General features: G+C 36.9%; 2 protein-coding genes across 5 annotated transcripts in view; both read left to right on the top strand.

The window, feature by feature from the left end:
* Nucleotides 1-184: 184 nt before the first annotated feature.
* ube2z (ubiquitin-conjugating enzyme E2Z) lies at nt 185-8,997 on the top strand. Of its 3 annotated transcripts, none has more exons than XR_014029336.1 (8): nt 188-927; nt 1,814-1,886; nt 2,313-2,500; nt 5,319-5,430; nt 5,526-5,638; nt 5,966-6,056; nt 7,168-7,497; nt 8,256-8,652. XR_014029336.1 is itself a non-coding variant. In XM_081355393.1 (8 exons), exons 1-7 carry the CDS (start codon nt 533-535, stop codon nt 7,342-7,344), a joined length of 1,149 nt encoding a protein of 382 aa, XP_081211519.1. In that variant the 5' UTR covers nt 188-532; the 3' UTR covers nt 7,345-7,375; nt 8,256-8,997. The 3 variants fall into 3 exon arrangements, 2 of the variants coding, with proteins under 2 accessions (XP_081211518.1, XP_081211519.1); XM_081355393.1 differs by having other exon boundaries at nt 7,168-7,375; nt 8,256-8,997; XM_081355392.1 differs by having other exon boundaries at nt 185-927; nt 7,168-8,997.
* Nucleotides 8,998-18,791: 9,794 nt separating this feature from the next.
* igf2bp1 (insulin-like growth factor 2 mRNA binding protein 1) overlaps nt 18,792-21,682 on the top strand; it is a 33,479-nt gene continuing 30,588 nt past the window's right edge. For both annotated transcript variants that reach the window (XM_081369889.1, XM_081369888.1), the window contains exons 1-2: nt 18,792-19,468; nt 20,712-20,772. In XM_081369889.1, coding sequence (XP_081226015.1) covers nt 19,294-19,468; nt 20,712-20,772 — 236 coding nt within the window. In that variant the 5' untranslated portion in view covers nt 18,792-19,293. The remainder of the gene's footprint in view (nt 19,469-20,711; nt 20,773-21,682) is intronic.

Genomic DNA, 21,682 nt, shown 5'->3' with positions numbered 1-21,682 from the left:
ACTTTTAAAACACATTTTGAGTTTTCTTATAACCAGATATAATTTAATATGATTTTACATTTCTATTATCCAAATAGTGCACTAAAAGAGTCTTTAATGCACCCAGAATCGTTCAAATCCCTTACGACTCCCATTCCGCTCGAATCTCCTCCAGGAGTGCACCGCTAGATGGCGCTGCTTCCTTCTTGAATGAGGAGGAAGTGAAGAGAAATGAAACAACATTGATAAACAGGCCAGGCCGAGCGAGGGGAAATTACGTTTACGTGCGTTTAAGACCTTAAACTCAGTTATTCATTAATGTGAACGTTAAATGCTCAGTTAATTCGACTGATACATTAAAATCAGTGCTGCTTTTGACACAGGGTGTTATAGTTGAGCTCGGTAGAGGGAAACGGGAGAATATGTAGGAGTCGTTTCTCTCTTCCTGCCCTCCTCCACTTGCCTCCGAGCAAGGAGAAACAGAAACTGCAGAAGAAACTGACTGATCTGACAGCTGGTCAAACAGTTCGCGGCTGCTTCGCTCTCATCGACGATGGCGGATAGCGTTGGGGAGGAGAAGGCCAACGGTTCGGTGGGGACGGCGCAGGGCCACGGGGCGCAGTTCTCCGCGAGTTTGGGTAATTCTGTGCCGGGGCATTCATCAGCGTCCCCCCCGCCTCTGGCAGAGACCGGCCTGTCCGTGGTCGCTCCCGGGATCCCGCACACCATCAGTCCGGCCGTGGAGAGCGGACTCGGTCTGCTGACTCATGCGCTCAACTCCACGGTCCCCGGGGCCCTTCCTCCATCCCTGCCGCCCGGTATCGGATCAGGAGTCCCGGCCGGAGCGGGCCTCCTGTCCCAAATCCACGCCACCTCCTGGGATCCCACGTTAAGCACCGACTGGGACAACGAGAAGGCGTCTCAGCAGTGTATTCTCCGGATAAAAAGGTGATTTTGCACTATCCTATAGGATCTGTATTTGTTTTGGGAAGTGTAAGGCAACTTTTTAAAGTTCGCCTGCGTGCAAACAGTTGAATGTACTTTCTAATCCAAACATATGGTGAAAGGAAGCATGTCAGAATGCTGAACTGGTAATTGTTGTTTTTGTTTCAATATTAAATATTAATTAGACTACAATTAAAGTTGTTTTAAATTCATTCTAATTTGTTTTCATCTTAGGTATGCAATTCTTGCTTGAGAATTAAGCATACAAAAGTTGAGTAATATATGTTAACAATATACACTTACTTTACTCACCTGTGAGCATTAGGCTATTATTTTCTGATGAATACACAGTGCTGTAATTGTGTAGTTGGGTATCAGACATCCACCCATTTATGGTGTTTCCTATCAGTAGAACCTTCTTTGAATTATTGATTATTGGTCATATATAGCCTATATGTTGCTCAAACCAATGACCAGTCAATCTCTACTAGCCTGGCATTCTCAAACCTTTTCCAGCCAAATGTTGTGTCTGCATATTAACCTGTCATAGGCGACTGTCTTTTATAAGGCACAACAGTGTTGCCACTCTCGGGAATTGCAGTGACTTTGGCCTTGATCAGACGTCCCCAGCGGACTAATAATGGAAATGTGGACACGAAAATGGAAACACTCAGTTACAATGAGTCAGTTGTGTTTATGTGTAGTTTGGCTCTGTATGACAGGCATTCAGTGATCTGGTGATTTTCTTGGCAGGGTGTGTGTGTACTGTGTGTGGCTTCTGCTTCCTTCTTGAGCTTTGACAAAAATGGCGCACACTGCCACTGATATTTCTTCATGTGAATGATGCCTCTGTTTATAATGATTCTAAACATATATTTATTTCATTTAGAGACATTATGTCCATCTATAAAGAACCTCCTCCGGGTATGTTTGTGGTTCCTGATCCTCACGACATGACCAAGGTAAGCATCAGCAACGGATGTTGCTGAAATATCACCATAATTGTGAGGGAAAATGGACCTTTGGACCTCATGGGAATAAATTAGTTCAAATTATATTCAAATAAAGAGAAAATGTTTTAAATTGTAATAACATTTATAAATATTACTGTATTTTGATCACATAAATTAAGCTTTTATGAGCATAACAGAGACATCTTTAAAAAAACATTTAAAAAACTTTACAGACCCCAAACCTTTAAACTGTAGAGTACTAATATAAATGTCTATATACATTTGTTAAAGTATTATGTACAAGCATGACTTAACAATGAACAATAGTAAATTTAGAAATGATCCTAAATTAATTAATTCTGTAAAAAGAATCATGGAAATTTCTGTGGTTATTCTCCCATATAAAGCCTCCTCCTCCTCCTCCTGTCTCCACAGATTCACGCCCTCATCACCGGCCCCTTCGACACACCATATGAGGGTGGCTTCTTCCTCTTCCTGTTCCGCTGTCCCCCTGACTATCCCATCCACCCTCCACGCGTCAAACTAATCACTACAGGGCACAACACCGTTCGTTTCAACCCCAACTTCTACCGCAACGGCAAAGTTTGCCTGAGCATCCTCGGGTAAGAGACATTTCTTGTTTAGGCTTTTGATTGATTCTCTCAGATATTTTACTGAACTCTGAAAGTAAAAGTGGCCAAGGCCTGTTCACACCAAGGACGATAACTATAAAGTTTTGATAATCATTTTAATTCTTTGAGAATAAGAAAGTCCACACCATAACTATAACAATAATGACACAGAGGATCGATATCATTGGAATCACTGGAGTTATTTTTTTCCAGCTGATAAACGATAAACACATTAACAGCCAATCAAAAATCCACCGACTGATAGAGCTGAAGCATTTAAAGTGGTAGACCGCAGTGTGGTGTGGACGCTAATATAGGCTAGTTATCATTGGAATCAGTTTCAGTAGAATATCTTTCCAGCTGATAAAAACAATGTCTAGGCTATAGTTTAAATCGTTTTGTCTCGATACGATCTGATATTGATTCTCTTAACCAGTGATGCAGATATACAACAAAAATACACTTTAGTTTTTTGAAATAGTTGTATAATGGGGAAAGAAATCAAGTCACTCATGAGCTCAATAATCTGATAACAACTTTTGACATGACAACAGTCTAGAACAGGGTTTCTCAAACTCGGTCCTGGAGGGCCACTGTCCTGCACAGTTTAGCTCCAACTAGGGCTGCACGATTTGGGGAAAATGTCATATTGCGATAATAGAGGTCAATATTGCGATTGCGATATGCGATATAATAAACAAATGGCTTCATGAGTCAACTTGCTTGGTTCTCAAGGAAAATAAATGCACACACAGATTGGTGATAATCTGCCTAAAGAAAAAAGTTCTTTAGTCAAGAGCAGTGAGTGTTTTTCTCTGTTCCCTTTGTTCTTTGATTAACATTAGCGACAAATATAATTAGTTGCTACTGTGTACTGTCCCTTTAAGACCAGCCGCTGCTGTCAGAGACGCGGATCTCACACGCGCCTCATTCTCTCACGAGTCACAACTCTTCAAGTTCATCATAAGACTACTCTTATGTTATGAAGATACTCGACAAAAAGACATTTTGGGATAATTGTGTGTGTTATTGTTCGTTCAAGCTCGAAACAGAACTGTATTTTGGCCTGCTGTTTTGTGCGCACGCACGATATTAGCGCGAGTCTTTCTGTGTGTCACAGTCAGTACATTCACTGACAGCGCGTTCATTTTGGCATACATGTGTGTTGTTCGTTCTACCGCGAAAGAGAACTTGATACTGGTGCGCGTCTATCTGTGGGTCGTGTGTGTGTGTGTGTGTGTGTCAGGACGACATTCACTGACAGCGCATTATTTTTTGTCTTATCGCGCATGAATGGTTTAAAAGCATTTGCATGAATAAGAGCGGGATCATGTAACACTAGCCAAAGGATGCCAAAAATTAACAGATGTTGCGTTAACAGCGCTAATTTGTCTTTTTAATATGGCAGCATTTTGCGTCATATAATCGCGTAGGCTTGACATCGCGATTGCGATACGATTAATCGTGCAGCACTAGCTCCAACCCTGATCAAACACACCTAGCTGTGAGTTTCTAGTGATCCTGAAGACATTGATTAGCTTGCTCAGGTGTGTTTGATCAGGGTTGGAGCTAAACTGTGCAGGACAGTGGCCCTCCAGGACCGAGTTTGAGAAACCCTGGTCTAGAAAGTCTTTCAGGCTTCTGTGCTACAATGTGCAATGTCTAAACTCTAGTGAAAATCCTTATTAGGAATTAAAAATGAGGTATTCCATTTGTAGAAAAATACATTAATTTAGAAAAATAAAGCTGTTAGGGTTGTCGCTAACGATTATTTGGGTAATCGAGTAATCGGTCGATTATTTTGTCGAGTAATTGTACATTTTTGGGCAATAACCACAAATAACCATTAAATGACTTAAAATACATAGGTGTAATAACAATGAGGCAATAACAATTGGTTCAAAAAAAGTGTCAAAAGCAAGTTATCATATAGTTTTATTGATAAAATTCATAATATACATAATATAAACAATATATACAACATTACATATAAAAAATGCCTGAAAAGGTTACCAACAGCCTGGTGTTTTTTGGTGTCATCGCATACAGCATGATCAAACCCATGTTTAATATTAGCCAAACAACATTTAATTAAAATGTCCACTTAATCTTTAATATTTAGCCACTTCTTTACGATAGAAATGCTACAGCCACTGTAATTTCTTGAACAAGAACATCAAAACATGCAAACTCAGAGCAAGGGTTCATAGTTTTATTGAAATCGTGATGAACATCAATTCACATATTTAAAAAAAATATTGATGTATTCTCCTCTGTTGGCGCAGGTTTATAAATTATTTAAGTTACACGTCTGGTGAAATGGTGCATGTTGCATTCCCAGATTAACATTATAAGCAAACCCAAATAAACAGCACATGCAGAGAGGGAGTTTGTGTGGAGCAGCATTTAATGTGAACAGAGCCGCTAGGAGATGCTGGAAGAAACACGTAACCTGCACGAATGTAAACACGGGCAAACAGGACTACTTAAATGTAATCGAAGAATCGAGAATTTTTGTATCACGATCTGGCACACATGCAGATGGTACAGATGAGTATAGACAGACGTTGGAAAATAAAGGTGTCTCTTACAGATATATCGGTATTGATTCTTTTTTTGCACACACACACACACACACACACACACACACACACGTGTGTATATATATATATATTTCATTTATTCAATATCGATCCATATCAATGTATTGTTACCCTTAGTAGACTAGACGCTAATATAGTTAGCTTTATAGTTATCGTTCTTGGTATGAATGGGCTTTCACTCAGGTTCTACCTGTTTCTTTCTACAGCACTTGGACTGGTCCAGCGTGGAGTCCCGCCCAGAGCATCTCCTCTGTTCTCATATCCATACAGTCCCTAATGACAGAGAACCCTTACCACAATGAGCCAGGCTTTGAGCAGGTACTACTGCTCCCACATTCTTGCTTTAGAAGGTCCCTGTGCTGTGTTTTATTTGGTTCACAGTGAATGCTATAGTTTATTCGTCTGTTTGCTAGGAAAGGCACCCAGGTGACAGCAAAAACTACAACGAGTGTATCCGTCACGAGACCATGCGAGTTGCTGTGTGCGATATGCTAGAGGGTAAAGTGCCGTGTCCCGAGGCCTTGTGGTGAGTGATGATCCCTCAGCCATTTTGCATAATGATGGTCCTTTTTAAAAGGCTTGTAGGCTGTACTGTACTTTTTATTAGTACTGTACTGTACCATTTATTAAATGGTTTAAGTTTTCTTAGGAAATTATATAACTCATCAATAAAAAAAAAACATAAGTCTTAGTCAATAAGACAGTAGTCAGCCCTGAATCCCGAATTAGAGTTTTTATCTAAAGCACATTTTTTAAACTCATTGTCGCCATGAAAATAGCCAAGGAAGCTTGCATGGCGTTAAAACACCGACCAATCAACTATTTATTAAACGCATCGTTTTTCTGTTCCTAGGAGCGTGATGGAGAAGTCCTTCCTGGAGTACTATGATTTCTATGAGGGGGTCTGCAAAGAACGTCTGCACCTCCAAGGGCAGAACATGCAGGTGATGACTGTTTGCAAATGTGCTTTGCTACATTTTCACATTGCGCCTTGGGATTTGTCATTTCGATTGTCATCATAACATTAGAAATGCAACCTTATGCAAATGTTTATGTGATACCTTATGCATGTGTTGTGATATTACACGTTCCTATTAGCTGTGGTAAGTCATTCATGTCAGCATTTACAGAAGACCACAAGAACAAAGAATCTGACGTACTGCCACGACTCCTAGTTAAGTTGAGTTTAGCTGAATCACTGAGAGCAGCTTCCATTCGCCTGCAGCCATTTCTGTGGGATTTCCAGAGTTGTTATTGTCCTCAAGTGAATTGTCCTGCTATGAATCAGTATTCAGGCATTTTGTAGTCATGGTAGTCACGAATGTTGTGGAACTGTTGTACAGACCGTGGTTAAATTGTATTGTCTTTTGTTTGATTTGTGCTTATGGTTTTGTGCTGTTTTATTTATTTATTTATATATATATATATGTGTGTAAATAAATATTTTTCTTTATATATACATTCACATATATATATATATATATATATATATATATATATATATATATATATATAAACAGTAATCGTTTCCACAAATACATGTTGTTCAAAAGTTTTGGATCGTAAAGGTGTGTAGTGTGTGTGTATATATATATATATATATATATATATATATATATATATATATATATATATATATATATATATATATATATATATATATATATATATATGTATGTATATGCATATGTATATATATGAGCTTGATAAAAATGATCATTCTAGAAGAAAATTTCAGATGGCACTTAGAGGCTTTTGCATTTGAACTCTTCATATATATATATATATATATATATATATATATATATATATATATATACATATATATATATATATATATATATATACATATATATATATATATATATATATATACATATATATATATATATATACATGTATATATGTATATATGTATGTTTATATGTGTATATGTATATATATACCTTTTTTGCTGTTTTACAATTTTATAGTTGGTACCTGAGTGTAGTTTAATATCCTAAACGTTTTGTTCCTTCCCTTTTGTTCCCCATCAAATGTATGTATTTCTTGTAGGATCCTTTTGGGGAGAAGAGAGGTCGTTTTGACTACCAGGGTCTGTTGACCCATCTCAGAGTCATCCAGAGGCGATTGCGGGAAAAGTGCCCGCCAGAGGACAACGACGGCGACTCTGACTCGGACACCAGCTCGTCCGGCACCGACCCGGACAGTCAGGGCAGCTCACAGCCTTAGAGTGCCCTCTAGGGATGCGAAGCGAGCAAAGGTTAGATCGTTTCCCTTTACCTGCAGCTCCGGACTCCTCAAGCGAGCACAGATGCAAGAAGAGCCGGAAAAAAACCTGGAGAACCTGCTCACGGAGAACAGAGATTCTGTTTCTTCTGATTGGTTAATATTTTTGCTCTTGCTCCTTGTGTGCTGGCCAATGACTGCCTTTTGTTTTGCTGTTTATTTTTTTCCCCTCATGGAGAAGAGGTTCAGGCAGGGCAGGAGGGGGAATGAGGGCCTTGCATATAGATGTATGTGTGCGTGTGTACATTTGTAAGTGACAGAGATGTATACGGCAGGTCAACACAGCCTCTACCTTTCGAGTCCATGTTTCTCTGTCTCTTGCTGCATCCATTGTAGAGCTAAACAGAAAAAAAAGAAGTCATATGAAGTCAAATAATTCATTATGATAATAAAATCACTCTTAAAACAAACCAGTTTACTTGCAAATGCACACATTTCTTTTTTTTCCCCCACTGTTTCCTTATAGTCTAATCAAAATGTTTGTTTTTCACTAATGAAATCATTAAAAAATATTAGTATGGTCATAAATTGAGATACATAATGAATTGAACGCCACACTTTAAGAGCAAGAAACACGGATGCAACTTTAAAGAAATGTACATATGATTATATAGAGAACTTTTATTTTAATGTTCAATGTTCTTAAAATGCTATTGAACTGGTTAAAGTAACAGCAGCCTGCCAAGCACTCGTGGGAAAGGTTGCCTTTCGTTTGGTGAACTTAAGTCTGTCTCTAATTGTGAAGCTGTTGAATGTCAAATGAGACATCTGTTCTTTAATTGTTCTGGGAATAATCCTGAATTTTCAACAAGACGGAAACATACTTTTACATGCTTTTTGTTGTAATTTCACAGCAGTTCCACACCAGCCTCTGCACGAAGTGTCCCTCGATACTGCTACAAATGTCCTTCTCTTTACCGGGGATACTGTGGTCACTTGTGTCATCATATGCAACGGGATGAAGCTGCCTAGTACAGATTTGGAGAACAGGAATGGGATCATATTCAACCATTTCTTGACACCATGGTTCTATCTATATGCTCCGATTAGTTTTCATGAGAGTGCACCGAAATATTTTGCAAGAATCTATTGAAATCCATCCCTTTAAATAGCAGGCATATAGTTTCCCACAGCATGCTAAACGCAACCAAAATGGCAGCCTTTACTTTTCTGTATACATGTACATTTATAACGCGTTCCATCCATGGAAAAGCAGATTACATTTAAGACCTATACTGAGTGATTAACCACAAAAAAAAAAAAAAAAAGTTTTACTTTTTCAATTGCGCCAAGTACAGTTCTGAGGTTTTTGCATGTGCTATCATTTTGATTTCTCTTGAGTGCGAGAGAATATATTCTGGTCTAGGACATCATATGTTGATAAAACAGCACTGTTAGGTTGCTTGACTCTTAAGTCTATGTGTCTCTTCTAGAACGCCCTGCAACAGGAAACAGTTCCTTAACTGTGAGTTTGACTTTGTGATGTACTAATGCTTTTCCCTTGTTAGCGAAATGAGAATGAATTATGTAAATAATTAATGTATCAATCAATTGCAACTATAAGGAAAAATATATATATAAAATTGATTCTGATTACGTGCCTCTCTTTGATTGCTTTTGTTTGTTTGACATACTATTATCATTCAAAATGGCAGAGGGAGTGTATATTATATTTCACAAATAATATGTCACTCATAATTCTCTTAGTTTTACATGTTGAGTTTTTTTGGGGTTTTTTATCATAAAAGTTATCAAATAAATGCATATGGTCAAACTGATTCTTTTGACTATGTGGGATTTTCATAGTAATTTAAAATTTACATTAAATAAAAATATATTCTCTACCGTTCAAAAGTTTGGTGCTTTCCACAAAAATCAACACTGATAATAATCAGAAATGTTTCCTGAGCATCAAATCATTTTAGAATGATTTCTGAGGGATCATGTGACACTGAAGACTGGAGTAATGATGCTGAAAATTCAGCTTTGCCATTATAGGAATAAATTACATTTGACAATATATTAAAACAGTTAATTGTAATAATATTTACAGTATTATATTATTGTTTTACTGTATTTCTGGCATTAGAGGCTTCTTTTAAAAATCTTACTGACCCCAAATTTCTTAAATGAAGTGTATAAAAGCTATGGTTAATATGCATTGAATTATTAAACTCACAGCATTTTATGTTTAAAATTTTCATCAGGTTTTGGTGTTTTTAGGTCACAAATATGACACTTTGAAATATCCCTTGCTATCAACTTTCAATCAGCTTTATGCAAAGTTTTTTGAAAAAAAAAAAAACTTCACGCATTCATTTAGTTCTAAAACATTTTTTAACAACTAGGATTTTAATTTAAATGTATTGAGTTGATCTGTTTAGTGCACATCAGATCAACACACAAAATTAGCTACATTATAGTTTCAGGGCACAATAATATTCCTAATGTTCTTTTAAAATCTCTGCAATCTTAAGATATAAAAAAGAGAATTGATCCCATAAATGAGCACTTTTAATGCAAGTACAATCGCTCTAGTCTTATGTCCACTGCTACAGTATTGTTGAGCGGCCATTAGGGGGCAGTAGTGCGTAGTTTTTGTCACCACAGAGCACAATCCAACTGGCTCGTATTGAAAAACCTGTTGATCATCACGTGTGAAAGATTGGGATTACTGCCAAAGTTCTGAATTCTTGATAATGTTTGGCTAAATTGTTAGATGTGCTTTTATAGAGGCAAATTTATATGAATCCTGAAGTTATATCAAAAAGTTGTTCTTACAATCTCTGTTTGTATGTGAATGTGTGCAATGTAATATAATGCATTAAAAAAAATTTTATATATATAATTGAAAAAGTCTCTGTTGTAGTTTGAAGTGTCAGCATGCTGTTTTTATATTTTCTTCCCATTATACATCAGAAGACATTAAACTCTTGACTATAAGAGCTGCCTCAGATTTGACAAGCTGTTTGACTAAGATTAAAATTGTCTTGGTCACTGCAAAAATTATTGTTGGTTTAACTTACTGTTTTTCTCGATTGTTTACACACATTTTCTGAAAGCATGCCTCATATTCTCAGAACTCTACACACAAATCCAAACACACACACACAATGGGCAAAACCCCTCAATTCTCCTGCAAAATGAAACTTTACATTCAAAACAATGTTATTTCTTCTCAAAATAGTATTTTGTTTTCAAATGACACACACAAACCATCACATGAATAGACATTTATAAGAACCAGTTGAACACTGATGTTCCCAATGTAAAACACTATGATGAATGGAAAACACTTCTTCTCCAGTCATCATAATGACTTAGGCCTTTTTTTGGTTCAGTTTTACACTTTCTACAGACAGTACATAAGTGTGTTGTAAAATATTTGAGAATATTGTTTTTATACTCAGAACACACAAATACACGGTAACAAATATATTTTATTTTTCCCACAAAAACAATGTACACAGTGTACATCCCAACCAACACAAAGCTGCACATACAGTGGTCTACAAGCAAAACAACAGAAGAATTGACTGTATACAGTTATACAGTAAAAAAAAAAAAGTCTAATGTTGGCATCCATTGCTCCATTGAAGAGCTCACCTGTGGCCCTTTTATGCTAAAGCTCTGATTGCTAATTGTAAAACTGTGTGACGGGTGTTTGCCCATGTGAAGAGTCGGTGTGTGTATCTGAATGGCAGTGTGTTCCTTGTGAAAACAAGAGATTTTCTGCATGAAAATTGTGCCAAAAGCAGAGAATTGTGTGTAGTGTTTTGAAAAAAGTGTGTTTTAGAAGTGCAATTTGAGTGTAAAGCAGGAATTGTGCTTGTAGTTTAGCAGAATTGGTTCAGGGGGTTGGTGAATGAGTTACATGTTGTGGTCATTGTGTCTCAAGTACCAGAAAATGTGTGTAAACAATCGAGAAAAACTGTAAAAAGTAAGTTGCCTGGTTGCTTAAAATTTTAAGTTCATTGAAAAAAAAAAAAAATGAAGTTAATAAAATGAAGAAGATTTGTTTAATCAACAGAAACTCAATGTTATCTGAACCAATAGTTGATTTGACAAAATAAATGTTTTGACAAATCATGAAAATTATTTTTTTTACAGTGTGGAAATGTCAGCTCTTAAATATCTTCAACATCTCCTGAGTAATCACTTAAAACAATTCCTTTAATAATTGGCTGTGCCCTCCTTGGTAAAAATCTATTCTAGTGAACTGTGAAAGTGAAGCAGTTGTTCTCAAGCATGAATACTGTAAGTTGCAATTCAAATAACTGAACACACGAACACTTTTTGTGTAGGCTAGTAATTGTGATTTCTACTCGGGTATCTCTAAAAAGTTGAGCTTATCAGTTCTCAAAAGATCTTTGGTAATCAGAAACGCATTGTGTTTACAAGATTCGGTAGTCAGACAACGTGGACCTTCAGCCCTTAATCGAATTCCTTCGGTTTTAAATTCGTTTCTCTTCAACAGGAGAGCCACATATGCTTTCGTAATGACGTCACTCATATTAATTCTAGGCAATATGAAATCTTTCACCTATACATCATAAGTCTAATGTATAGTAGGTGTCTTTGGTTTTGCCACATTACTGCCTCATGAATAGTGACTAACTTGTGCAGGATTTATTTCTTCCCACGACAACATCATCACAACCATGACAACATTGGAACTCCAGGGGGCGGGGCAATGAGAGTTACCGTTTCATGACGTCACTATCCACGTAGTTTTAAGCGATCAGAAATGCTAAGCAAACTAACCAATAGGCTACAACAACAAAGGCATACAATGTACCAATACGAAAGTTAAACATGATAACAAAAGTCGAAACCACGATTTTATGGCATACACACAGGCTAACTAACAAACAGCAGTTCCGTTATAAAGGAAGTTCTCAGAGGAAGTAGTGAGGTTAGATATTGGGGGTGTCTTTATGGTTTTTATGCTTCGTACATGTAAAGAATTATGGCAATTAATTGTTTGTGCGATAACAAAGGCGTTATCTGATCCACAACGTTTGTATTTATAACAACAAGAGTTTTAGGCTACACTTAATTCGTTCGTTTATGAAAACGCCTTTTTTCCTAAGATCAAGTAGCCTAACTGTTATCCACTTTAGAAAACTTATCTGACTTCATCAAATTCTATTTGATTCAGTCTTTCGTTATAGCAAACTGTTTATTGAATTCATTAAATTATTATAAAGAGGTAAACGTCTTGATTGTTGTAACATTGACTTTGCACCTCCAAAACACTTGAATAGCTCGTTAAATACGCAGAACACAAATACACAATTTGATTGGTCTTGTTAAGATAGGCTAATCCAACGTCACTTCACACTGGAGCCTATAGCCTATTATTAAATATGCCATACTCATCCTTTTTTAGTCTGTTATTTGTTGTCTTTAAACATGTGCTTCGAGCAGCCCGAATAACAAACTTAGCAATGGTGAAAAGATCCCGAATCTAATGTGTAGCTATGCTAGAAAATTATACGATAATTAAGCACACAACAGTAACCCAATATTTCGTTTTATTTCGTTGGTTGAGTTATTTTTCTGTTTTCTTGCGTTGAAAATCGCTATGTAGAATTTCTTTAAATCGCTATGTCTCTGTCAGTTATCATTTGTACACATAACCATATAAATAAATTCAATACATCCTACACGAACTTTGAGCATCAGTTATGTGTAACTCTTGTGCAACACAGCTGTCGTATCCAAGTGACATATTATGAATGAAATGTCTGGTAAACAACACCGTTTTAACTTCGCAAGTGACATCAGTCTGGCAAAAATTTCAAGTTAACGAAATTCACTCTGATTCGTAATCGAGGACGCATTCAGTATTTACCAGTCATTTGGGTTTTGCTCCCATAATGTTGCTAAAGAAAATGTCACTGTTGTTCGCAGGAAATCTGATTACATGAATTGTCTCATCATAAATTAATTAAGTTAATGGAGCTTCATTTGGTCATGTAAACAACTGCAATAAAAAAATGATAATGTGCACTTTAAATGAACACTTATAACACCTATAGTGTTCAATTCTCTGAGTCTCAGTTTTCTGGAATTGCATTATCTCAAAATGCCCACTTGGTGGAAGCAGCATACCTAGTGGGCATAACATATAGCCTAGGCTACTTCAAACAGCAAAATCATATAGCTATCGGTCTATTAACGGATTTGAGCATTAAACATACTTTTTTTTTCTTTCTTTTCTTTTTTTGTGACAAATTTACACGGAGAGCTGTCGATACAACAGTTGATATATTAGATCTCTAATATGAGAGCCAACCAACGCTGAAAGCTTTTTTTTCCGACGCTCGCGCTCTCGCTACATGTAAACCAGACTCAGTTGACATTAATTATTAAAGGGGCAAAATTGCGTTCATATGCTCAGTACTGTATAATTTCTTCGGATTTGTTGACAAAAACATACTTTGATAAACGTCAACCGAATGATAGGCTAAGTTATGCGGACGAGGGAAATGGACCAACTGGTGTTGAGTGTGATTGTTCACGTTGCACGCGCACAGGGGTGTGTTATGCACGTCACCAGTATAGAGGCCAAGCGCTGTTCTGATTGGACACACCCTCCCCCCTCTCCATTTTGTGGGAAATCGCTATATGCTTCAAGTTGCTGATCATTAAAACTGTTTCTTTGTCGTTACAAAACGGATATCGAATATTCAATGTATTATCTTCGAGAAGTTAAACACAATAGAGGAACTGATGATATGAGTCAGTCAGGTACTTCAACAACAGCGCGTGCATTGAACCTGATGATCATTCCCTTTCTTTCTTTCTTTCTTTCTTTCTTTCTTTCTTTCTTTCTTTCTTTCTTTCTTTCTTTCTTTCTTTCTTTCTTTCTTTCTTTCTTTCTTTCTTTCTTTCTTTCTTTCTTTCTTTCTTTCTTTCTTTCTTTCTTATTGTAAGTCAAATTCACTCAGTTTTTAAACCTGTTAACAAAACTTTATTTTTCAAAAAAAGCTTGCATGATTAAATCTTGCAGTGGTATCTTTAATTGTGCTAATTATTTATTTTAAATGTGCTTGTATTGTGCGTGTTAATTAGCCTACATATTTAAATACTTAAAGTTGCTTGTAGGATGTGCTATAAACTACTTTGTTTTAGTTGGAAATGACTCTTCCTATAGGCTTCAAATATGTTGTTATACTCTTAACTTGCACACTATGTATTTGTATTCTTATTTGATCAAACTTTAGTGACTTATTTCATTGTGAGATTAGATTATACTTAAGTTTATATTAGATTAAAATAAACTATAGAAACTTACTTTTTTTGTGAGGGGTTGGATTATATTAATACTTCCATTTTTTAACATTGAAATTGCTTGTAAAATGAAACTGCTTGTAATATAATGCAAATAAATAGTATTTTTTTCTTTCTCAATCAAACATATTTTTATAAACCCACAAGTCTCTTTGTGGGTTGGATATACATTTGCTTACTGTTTAAGAGACATCTCTTTTTAAAAAATATATATTTAGATGGGCTAAAACTGGGAACATTTTTAGATATTTATTTATATATTTTAGAAATAAAAGTGAAGACCGTTTGAAACAATTAATTCTAAATTCACAGTGTATAGATATGCTGCAAAACTGTTTTAGGAGTTGGAAACAACACCTAAACATAGGCTACTGGGTATTTCTTCATTGTGGCTTACTGCTTAGATTAATAAGGCTGGATTTACAGGGTTTTACAAATCCAGATTATGTTGTGTTATTGCTAAGACAGCAGAGAGGGTCTCACATCATTTGAGTGGCATCATGGGAAATGACAGAGAACTGCCAATCATTCTCAACTTCCTACAAGAGGGCAGAAATTACATCCCTCTTATCAAGTGTTTAAATAATCCAATCTACTTTCTAACAAGTTGTTAAAACATAAAACATTATTTGTATTATTCCAAGAGAGTTTAGAATACTTTGAAAACTTTGAATCAGCTTTGATGCTGCTGTTATTTTTGTGCAGTCATGACTGTTTGAACTAAGACTGAAATCTTCATGTTTTGATTACTTTTTGTAACATTTTTATTCATATTTGTACAGCATGAATTTTGACTACAATTTCAGATATTTAGTTTGAAGTAGGTTGAAACTAGGCTATTAATTAAATATTCCACTTCCAAAAAATATTGATTATCCACTTGTGTTTTTCCCCCCAAAATTTAATTAGGCTATTCATTTACAATTTACAAAAGTCAGATCAATTTAAAATGATTTATGTTAAGCAACTAGCTATATCTTCTTCAATCAATGTATTATTACATTTAATCTATTTAATAATTGATAAAAAGTCTGAAAAGTTAATAATGATCTATGGTTTTCTTCCATGGGGAAAACTGCATAGATGCAAGCATGGATAACAAAAGAAGCAAGCAAACAGTTATGGAAAAATTCAGGGAAACCATGACGTAATGAAGTCTCAAACTTCTTACACGGTTAGACCTTCTTCTGCAAGCGCTTCAGTTGATCATGTGAGTTGAACAAATGTGACAAATCTGCCCTTCCTGTGATAGAAAAGATAGACTTTAGGTTGTATAAAAACTTTGAGACTAATTTTATTCTATAATAATTCTATAATAAAATTAACACAAGGTCTTCCATTGGTTATAGGCTACTTTTTTTCAGTTTCTTTCCGTAAAAAGGCTGATTACATGTCCACTGATAACGTAAATAATAATGAACTGTCTATGTTTTTCAGCTACAGTCTTCCTTTTCCATGTTCACGACTGACCTTGCCTCTGGTCTCTTTGCAAATGTTGCTTTCCAGATATTAACTGTTTGAAAATGTCCTAACTTGCCTTATGTAAGCCAATCAGACAACCAAGGAGTATATGTATCTAGACCAATACTAAATTCTTTTTTTTTTCTCGCATTGAACTTTATTTGTTGGTATATGTATTATTTTGTGTCTTTTTGAAATTAAGTTACACTGCTCATTACTTTCTCCTAAAAGTAACATAAAGTTACTGAAATCAGTTGAATAACATGTAAATGGTAAATAAACATATTCACACTATTTTTAGTCATACTTCATGCTTCTTTTCAGAACTTCCTTCCCACCATGCTTTGTTGTTCCTCAGAGCAAGAACCAGAGCCTTTTTATGAACACCCTGATGCAAGTGAAAACAAAGCACTTGATCATACCTTAAAACAGCTGTTATAAATAAAACAATTATTTTGTCAAATAAACAGCATTTTGTAAAGAATATCAAGGGACAGTTTTCATTGATGCACCATTAAACTCTAAAGTCCTTGTTGTCCTGGATGAGCTCCAAGCCTGTGGTCCCCCTCACCCAGAAAAGAGATGCCCTACCCCCACACCAGCTATCCCTCATCCCCCTCACAGTGTGTGGTCAGGACACAATCTTAAGTGAGTCCCGCTTAAACACCAATTCCTTCACAGGACCACAAACTGCACCACTTGCAACAGTTTCTCTTTACAGAGCGTAACACACAGGACTATAAAATAAATGAATATGCAATGCAAGATATGACAACTGCAGTATTGCTTAGCTATTGTTGCAATTAAAATAATTGACCTAGTAACTTTAAAGCTAACTCTGTACAACCACAAAAAATGCAGCTTCTAGCTGAGTTTAGACAGAGGCCATCAAAAGAGTGACCCTTTTATTTATTAATAGTTCTACCTTGCATGTCAGATGGTGTTACAACAGAGACATCAGCATGATGTGCAGCTGAATGAAAAGTCTGTTAAAATTCACATACATTTGCTGATAGACTGAAATATAGCCCTAGGCACGCAAAGTGTGTGCGTTTATGAATTGTGGTGGATGTACGTATAAAAAATAGCAATTTTGCAAGATGCAGTCTTTATTTACATTGATTGCAGGAAAGCTTGTGCGAGATTAATGTGTGCGCATTAGGGCTATACTTAATATTTATCTAGACAATAAAAACGCTGATAAATCACTAGTCACTTCAGACGTGTTTAACAGTTCAGATATGCATCCAAATACGCCTCTTTTGTAAACTCATCGTAATCATCCTTGCGCCCAAGTTGTGCTTCGTTGCGGAATGGCCACGCCATGAGGGATTTAAACATGCGCTTAGCTCGAGGGACAGAAGAAGTGGGTTTTATGCAGAATCTGCTCCTTATTTCAGGGTTGGTCAAAACACTCTTCATTATGCACCAGTTATGGACTATTGTGAGACTGCCTGCGAGACGTGAATCATTCCTCATCCTTGTTGTAATGGACGGGAAGCCATTTTCTCACAGTGAGCCGGTACTGCCGCCACGTGTACAATTTCAGAGACACGTAACAAAGTAACCGCTTGAAATTCCCATCTGATTTGCGTTTAAAACTCATTTGAAAGGGGGTTTGAGGTCGGATTTCTCTGACCTGAGTATATAGCTGAAAAAAGCCTCGCAATGAGACATCATATACACGGTGTGTACAGACAATAGGCAAAGCAACAGTTGCTCACTTCCTGTTGGTAGGCGGTATCCTCGACTCTAGGCCCTGCTGTCTCAACAACACCCCCATTTTGAATCAGTTGTTGGACCTTCTAATGTCTCGGTTTGGCGCAACATGGAGGTGAGCACGAGAACTTTCGAGATCTCAGTGGAAATGTGTCTCTCTCTAGTTTTGGAGCTGACCTGTTAAAGTAAAACTGGATTCTGCTACCCACTCGGCCAAGTTCCCAAGAGCCGAATTAAAAAGGATACAGTGTTTCAATAAAACCATGCATCGAATATGTTTGTTACTGCTTCGTATTTACTCCACCTCAAAAATGTTTGCCATAAACTTTGGTTGTAAAACTACTCTAATTAAATATTTTACTTCACCGCCCTGGTCGTGACCCACAGCTAACAATGTCATGTACATAAAGACTATTGGTTTTACTATTAGAAACGTGTTACGTGATCAACTTAAGTCACGAGACTGCAGACTAGCAAGCGAGTATGAAAAGGGTAGCCTAACTATACCAAAGCAAGCCGAGCAATATCACATATGGGTTTTATTTGGACATAAACTCGCACAAAATGTCAAATTACACTAAATGGCCTTTGTCCTGCAAATTCCTGAAAAATTCTGATGAACGTAGAAACAAAAAGGTTAAACGAAAAGCAGTTCTCGTGACATAAAGCTCATAAGTAAATCTGGAGCATGTGTGGGCTAGTACGAATGTGTGTATGTCTGTAAGAAATGCATGCAGAAAGGATATACGGTGCAATGTACAGAGAATGTTCCTGTCTTTCCAAGCACAACCAGCTTGAGAGAGAGGGGGAGCGCGCGCACGAGAGAGAGAGAGAGAGAGAGAGAGAGAGAGAGAGAGAGCGGAGGACCGGCCCCTTCTCTAGCTACTCTGAGACCACGTGGTTTCTTCTTTGCAAACAAAAAAAAATTAGTAAATTCGACTCGGTTTTAGAGGCGGTGCCATCGCCAAGCGGTAGGATCTGTGTGACAGTGCAGGGTACAGCTTTAGGTTGAGGGGCAGCGAGAGGAAAGAATTTCTCCCGATCCCGCTATATACATAGGCTACTCGCACCACTATTCCATCGTAACAAACATCAGCTTAATTCAAACTGTTATCATTTCTACAGCGTGCTGGGAATTCGAAGGTTGCTACAGTGAAGAATATTTACCACTCGCCTGCAGGACTTAGACTACAACGTTACTGTTAGTCGAACTTTCCCCTTTTTATTTTGGATTGTCTTGCTGTTTGATTTTTTTTTTTTTCCTCTACACGTTTTTAATTCCAACCGGTTGACATTTGCACGATTTTATATATCTGCGGGTGCCTTGGTCCTTTTTCAAAAATAAGAACGTTTTGACGGAAAGTTTTTATTTTCATTTCTATTTTTGGGGGGGAGCGTTACAGTTTTTCCACGATGAACAAGCTATATATTGGAAATCTCAATGAAAACGTCACCGCAGAAGACTTGGTTAAAACCTTTGAAGATTACAAGATTCCATACTCTGGACAGTTTCTCATGAAAACTGGCTATGCGTTTGTTGATTGCCCGGACGACCAATGGGCAATGAAAGCGATTGAAACATTTTCTGGTGAGTTGATTTAACTTAATGGGCCTTTCTTTAATGACTTACTCTTGTTAACCTCCCATGCGCGTTTGGGTTGTTTATAATTCAAATTCTACTGTTTTGCTGAAGATTTCGAGAATATTGTGAAAGTGAATTGATGATTCTACTTGTTTTGCCATTCAAGTCAGGGCAATGTAAGGCTCTATAGTGCAAAGGTACCTGAGATAGTGAACTTTTTAAGTGCAGAGTGTTTGCAGACACTGAAAGCATTCATGCACTCATCAACCACGACTTACTTACTTACTTGCTCTGCTCTGACAGGTTTAAAACGTGCTTTATATTCTACTCTGATAAATAACTGTAGCCTACATTTGGCGTCGTTGTGGTTGTAAGCTGTAGGACGTAGTTTTCCTAAACTCAGTCTTTAGGTTTAGTCCAGCCTACCCGGCACAGCTATAGAATCAGGTCTCACCCCTCCCCCTTTTGGCTAATAGGCCAGTGGAGCTAAAATGAAACATGTTTCCTGAAGCTACTATTGAGTTAACAGACACAATACTGAGGGATACTTTCGTGTCTTTAATCTATCCAGCCATATAGCATTCTTATATGCCGATTTCAACAATGCAATTTCACTGCATCTGTCCTACAGACCACAAAATGTGTATCTCCTCGCTTCTCCACATATGTAGCATGTGACGTGCTCTATAGCACGAAGGTCGCCATGCCGATAAGGATCCAGTTAAAACTATATATCAACCACATGAAGTCACGGTCAAGATTAATTCATCTTCAGCTGTTCTTTTAATCGCTATATACCTCTTAGGTCTCAACTAGACAGATAATAGGCTACACATAGCCTATGGATTCTGTCACAGTTGACGTAAATAGTTTGTGTAGCCCTGATCAGTGACCCTTGAAAGCGTCCTACGAATTCTGTAATTTAACCAGTGCCGAACAAAAAACAATAAAATATTTGTTTGATTACTTTTTATAACACGTAGGCCTTCTCTTTGCAACCTCGAAAGCTCATTAGGCCATTCGCAAAGCAAGTTGTACAGTAAAAAAATACCGTTCTCTTCACACAGGAAAGTATAACGAAGCATAGGCTATATAAAAATCTTTAAGGCACATATTTGATATTTTAATGCAACGTAATTTTTTAAGTCGACTTTGATTGTGAGGGCCTTTTAAGTAAGATGGTGACATAATTTGTTAGTTGGGGTTAAAAAAAAATAGGGAAAAAAAATAATGTGTTTCCCTTTTCCAGGTAAAGTGGAACTTCACGGCAAACGAATTGAGGTCGAACATTCTGTCCCTAAAAAGCAGAGGTATTTGCTTTCTCATTCAACAATTGTTTGCATATACTGTATGTAAAAGCTGAATGTATGTTGTGTCGGTAGTAGCCTACACATATGTGTAGCCTTCTATGTCACCAGGATCTCGCTGTGTGCTTAAATTGTGGATCTGTTTGATTGAAACAGTTAAGTTGCTGTTACTTTGAGAGTATATCTTTCTATATGGGAATATTCTTTGTTTCTCTTCACGTGATGGATGTTATAGCCTAGTGCTTGGGTGTTCAAGTGGCATTTGCCCTTAGCGTTACACCACGTGCTGTTACATTAATAGTTACTACAGTGCTATATCCTGCGTTAGACGTATGCGTGTAGCCTATATTTGTCAAACATATACAGTGCTGTTCTCCGTGTCATTTCAATCACTTGTTCCCTGTTGATTAGGCCTTGGCCTACTGCAAGGCCTAGGCCTCGGTGATGGATTCGTTTAAACGGTTCATGCTACACAGATTTAGTTTTCTAGCCCGCTGTGGTTTAGAAGCTGCTATTACTTTGGAACACCATCGTTGTTGTTACTTTTGTGCGGATATTTAAAGGATATACTTCGTATGACACGCCGCTTCAGGTCAGCGCAGGAGAAACAAAGCGATGCATATGTGTGTATTGTAACATAAACTGGACAGTTTTAAAGAATCGTTGCCTAAACGATCATCTATCCGTATCTCTGACGATAGTTATGAGTAAATCTGAATGTCAGAGCACAACTTTTGTTGTTTGAAATTAAAATTATCTTCAGAAATATATTTATTTGTGCTCTGGGAGCTTGCATGGCGCACAGAAGACTGTTAATGTGGAACAAAAAGGTCTCATCTCCTTCGTCCCCACCCAAATCAACTCTCCTTCTTACCCCTTTACACCCTAAACGTATTTCTTAAACGTCCAAACT

The sequence above is a fragment of the Scardinius erythrophthalmus genome (assembly GCF_964197995.2).
Source record: "Scardinius erythrophthalmus genome assembly, chromosome: 1".
In the NCBI taxonomy this organism is placed as follows: Eukaryota; Metazoa; Chordata; class Actinopteri; order Cypriniformes; family Leuciscidae; genus Scardinius; species Scardinius erythrophthalmus.
Note: the sequence above shows the minus strand (reverse complement) of the source record. Positions and strands in the feature narration are given on the sequence as shown.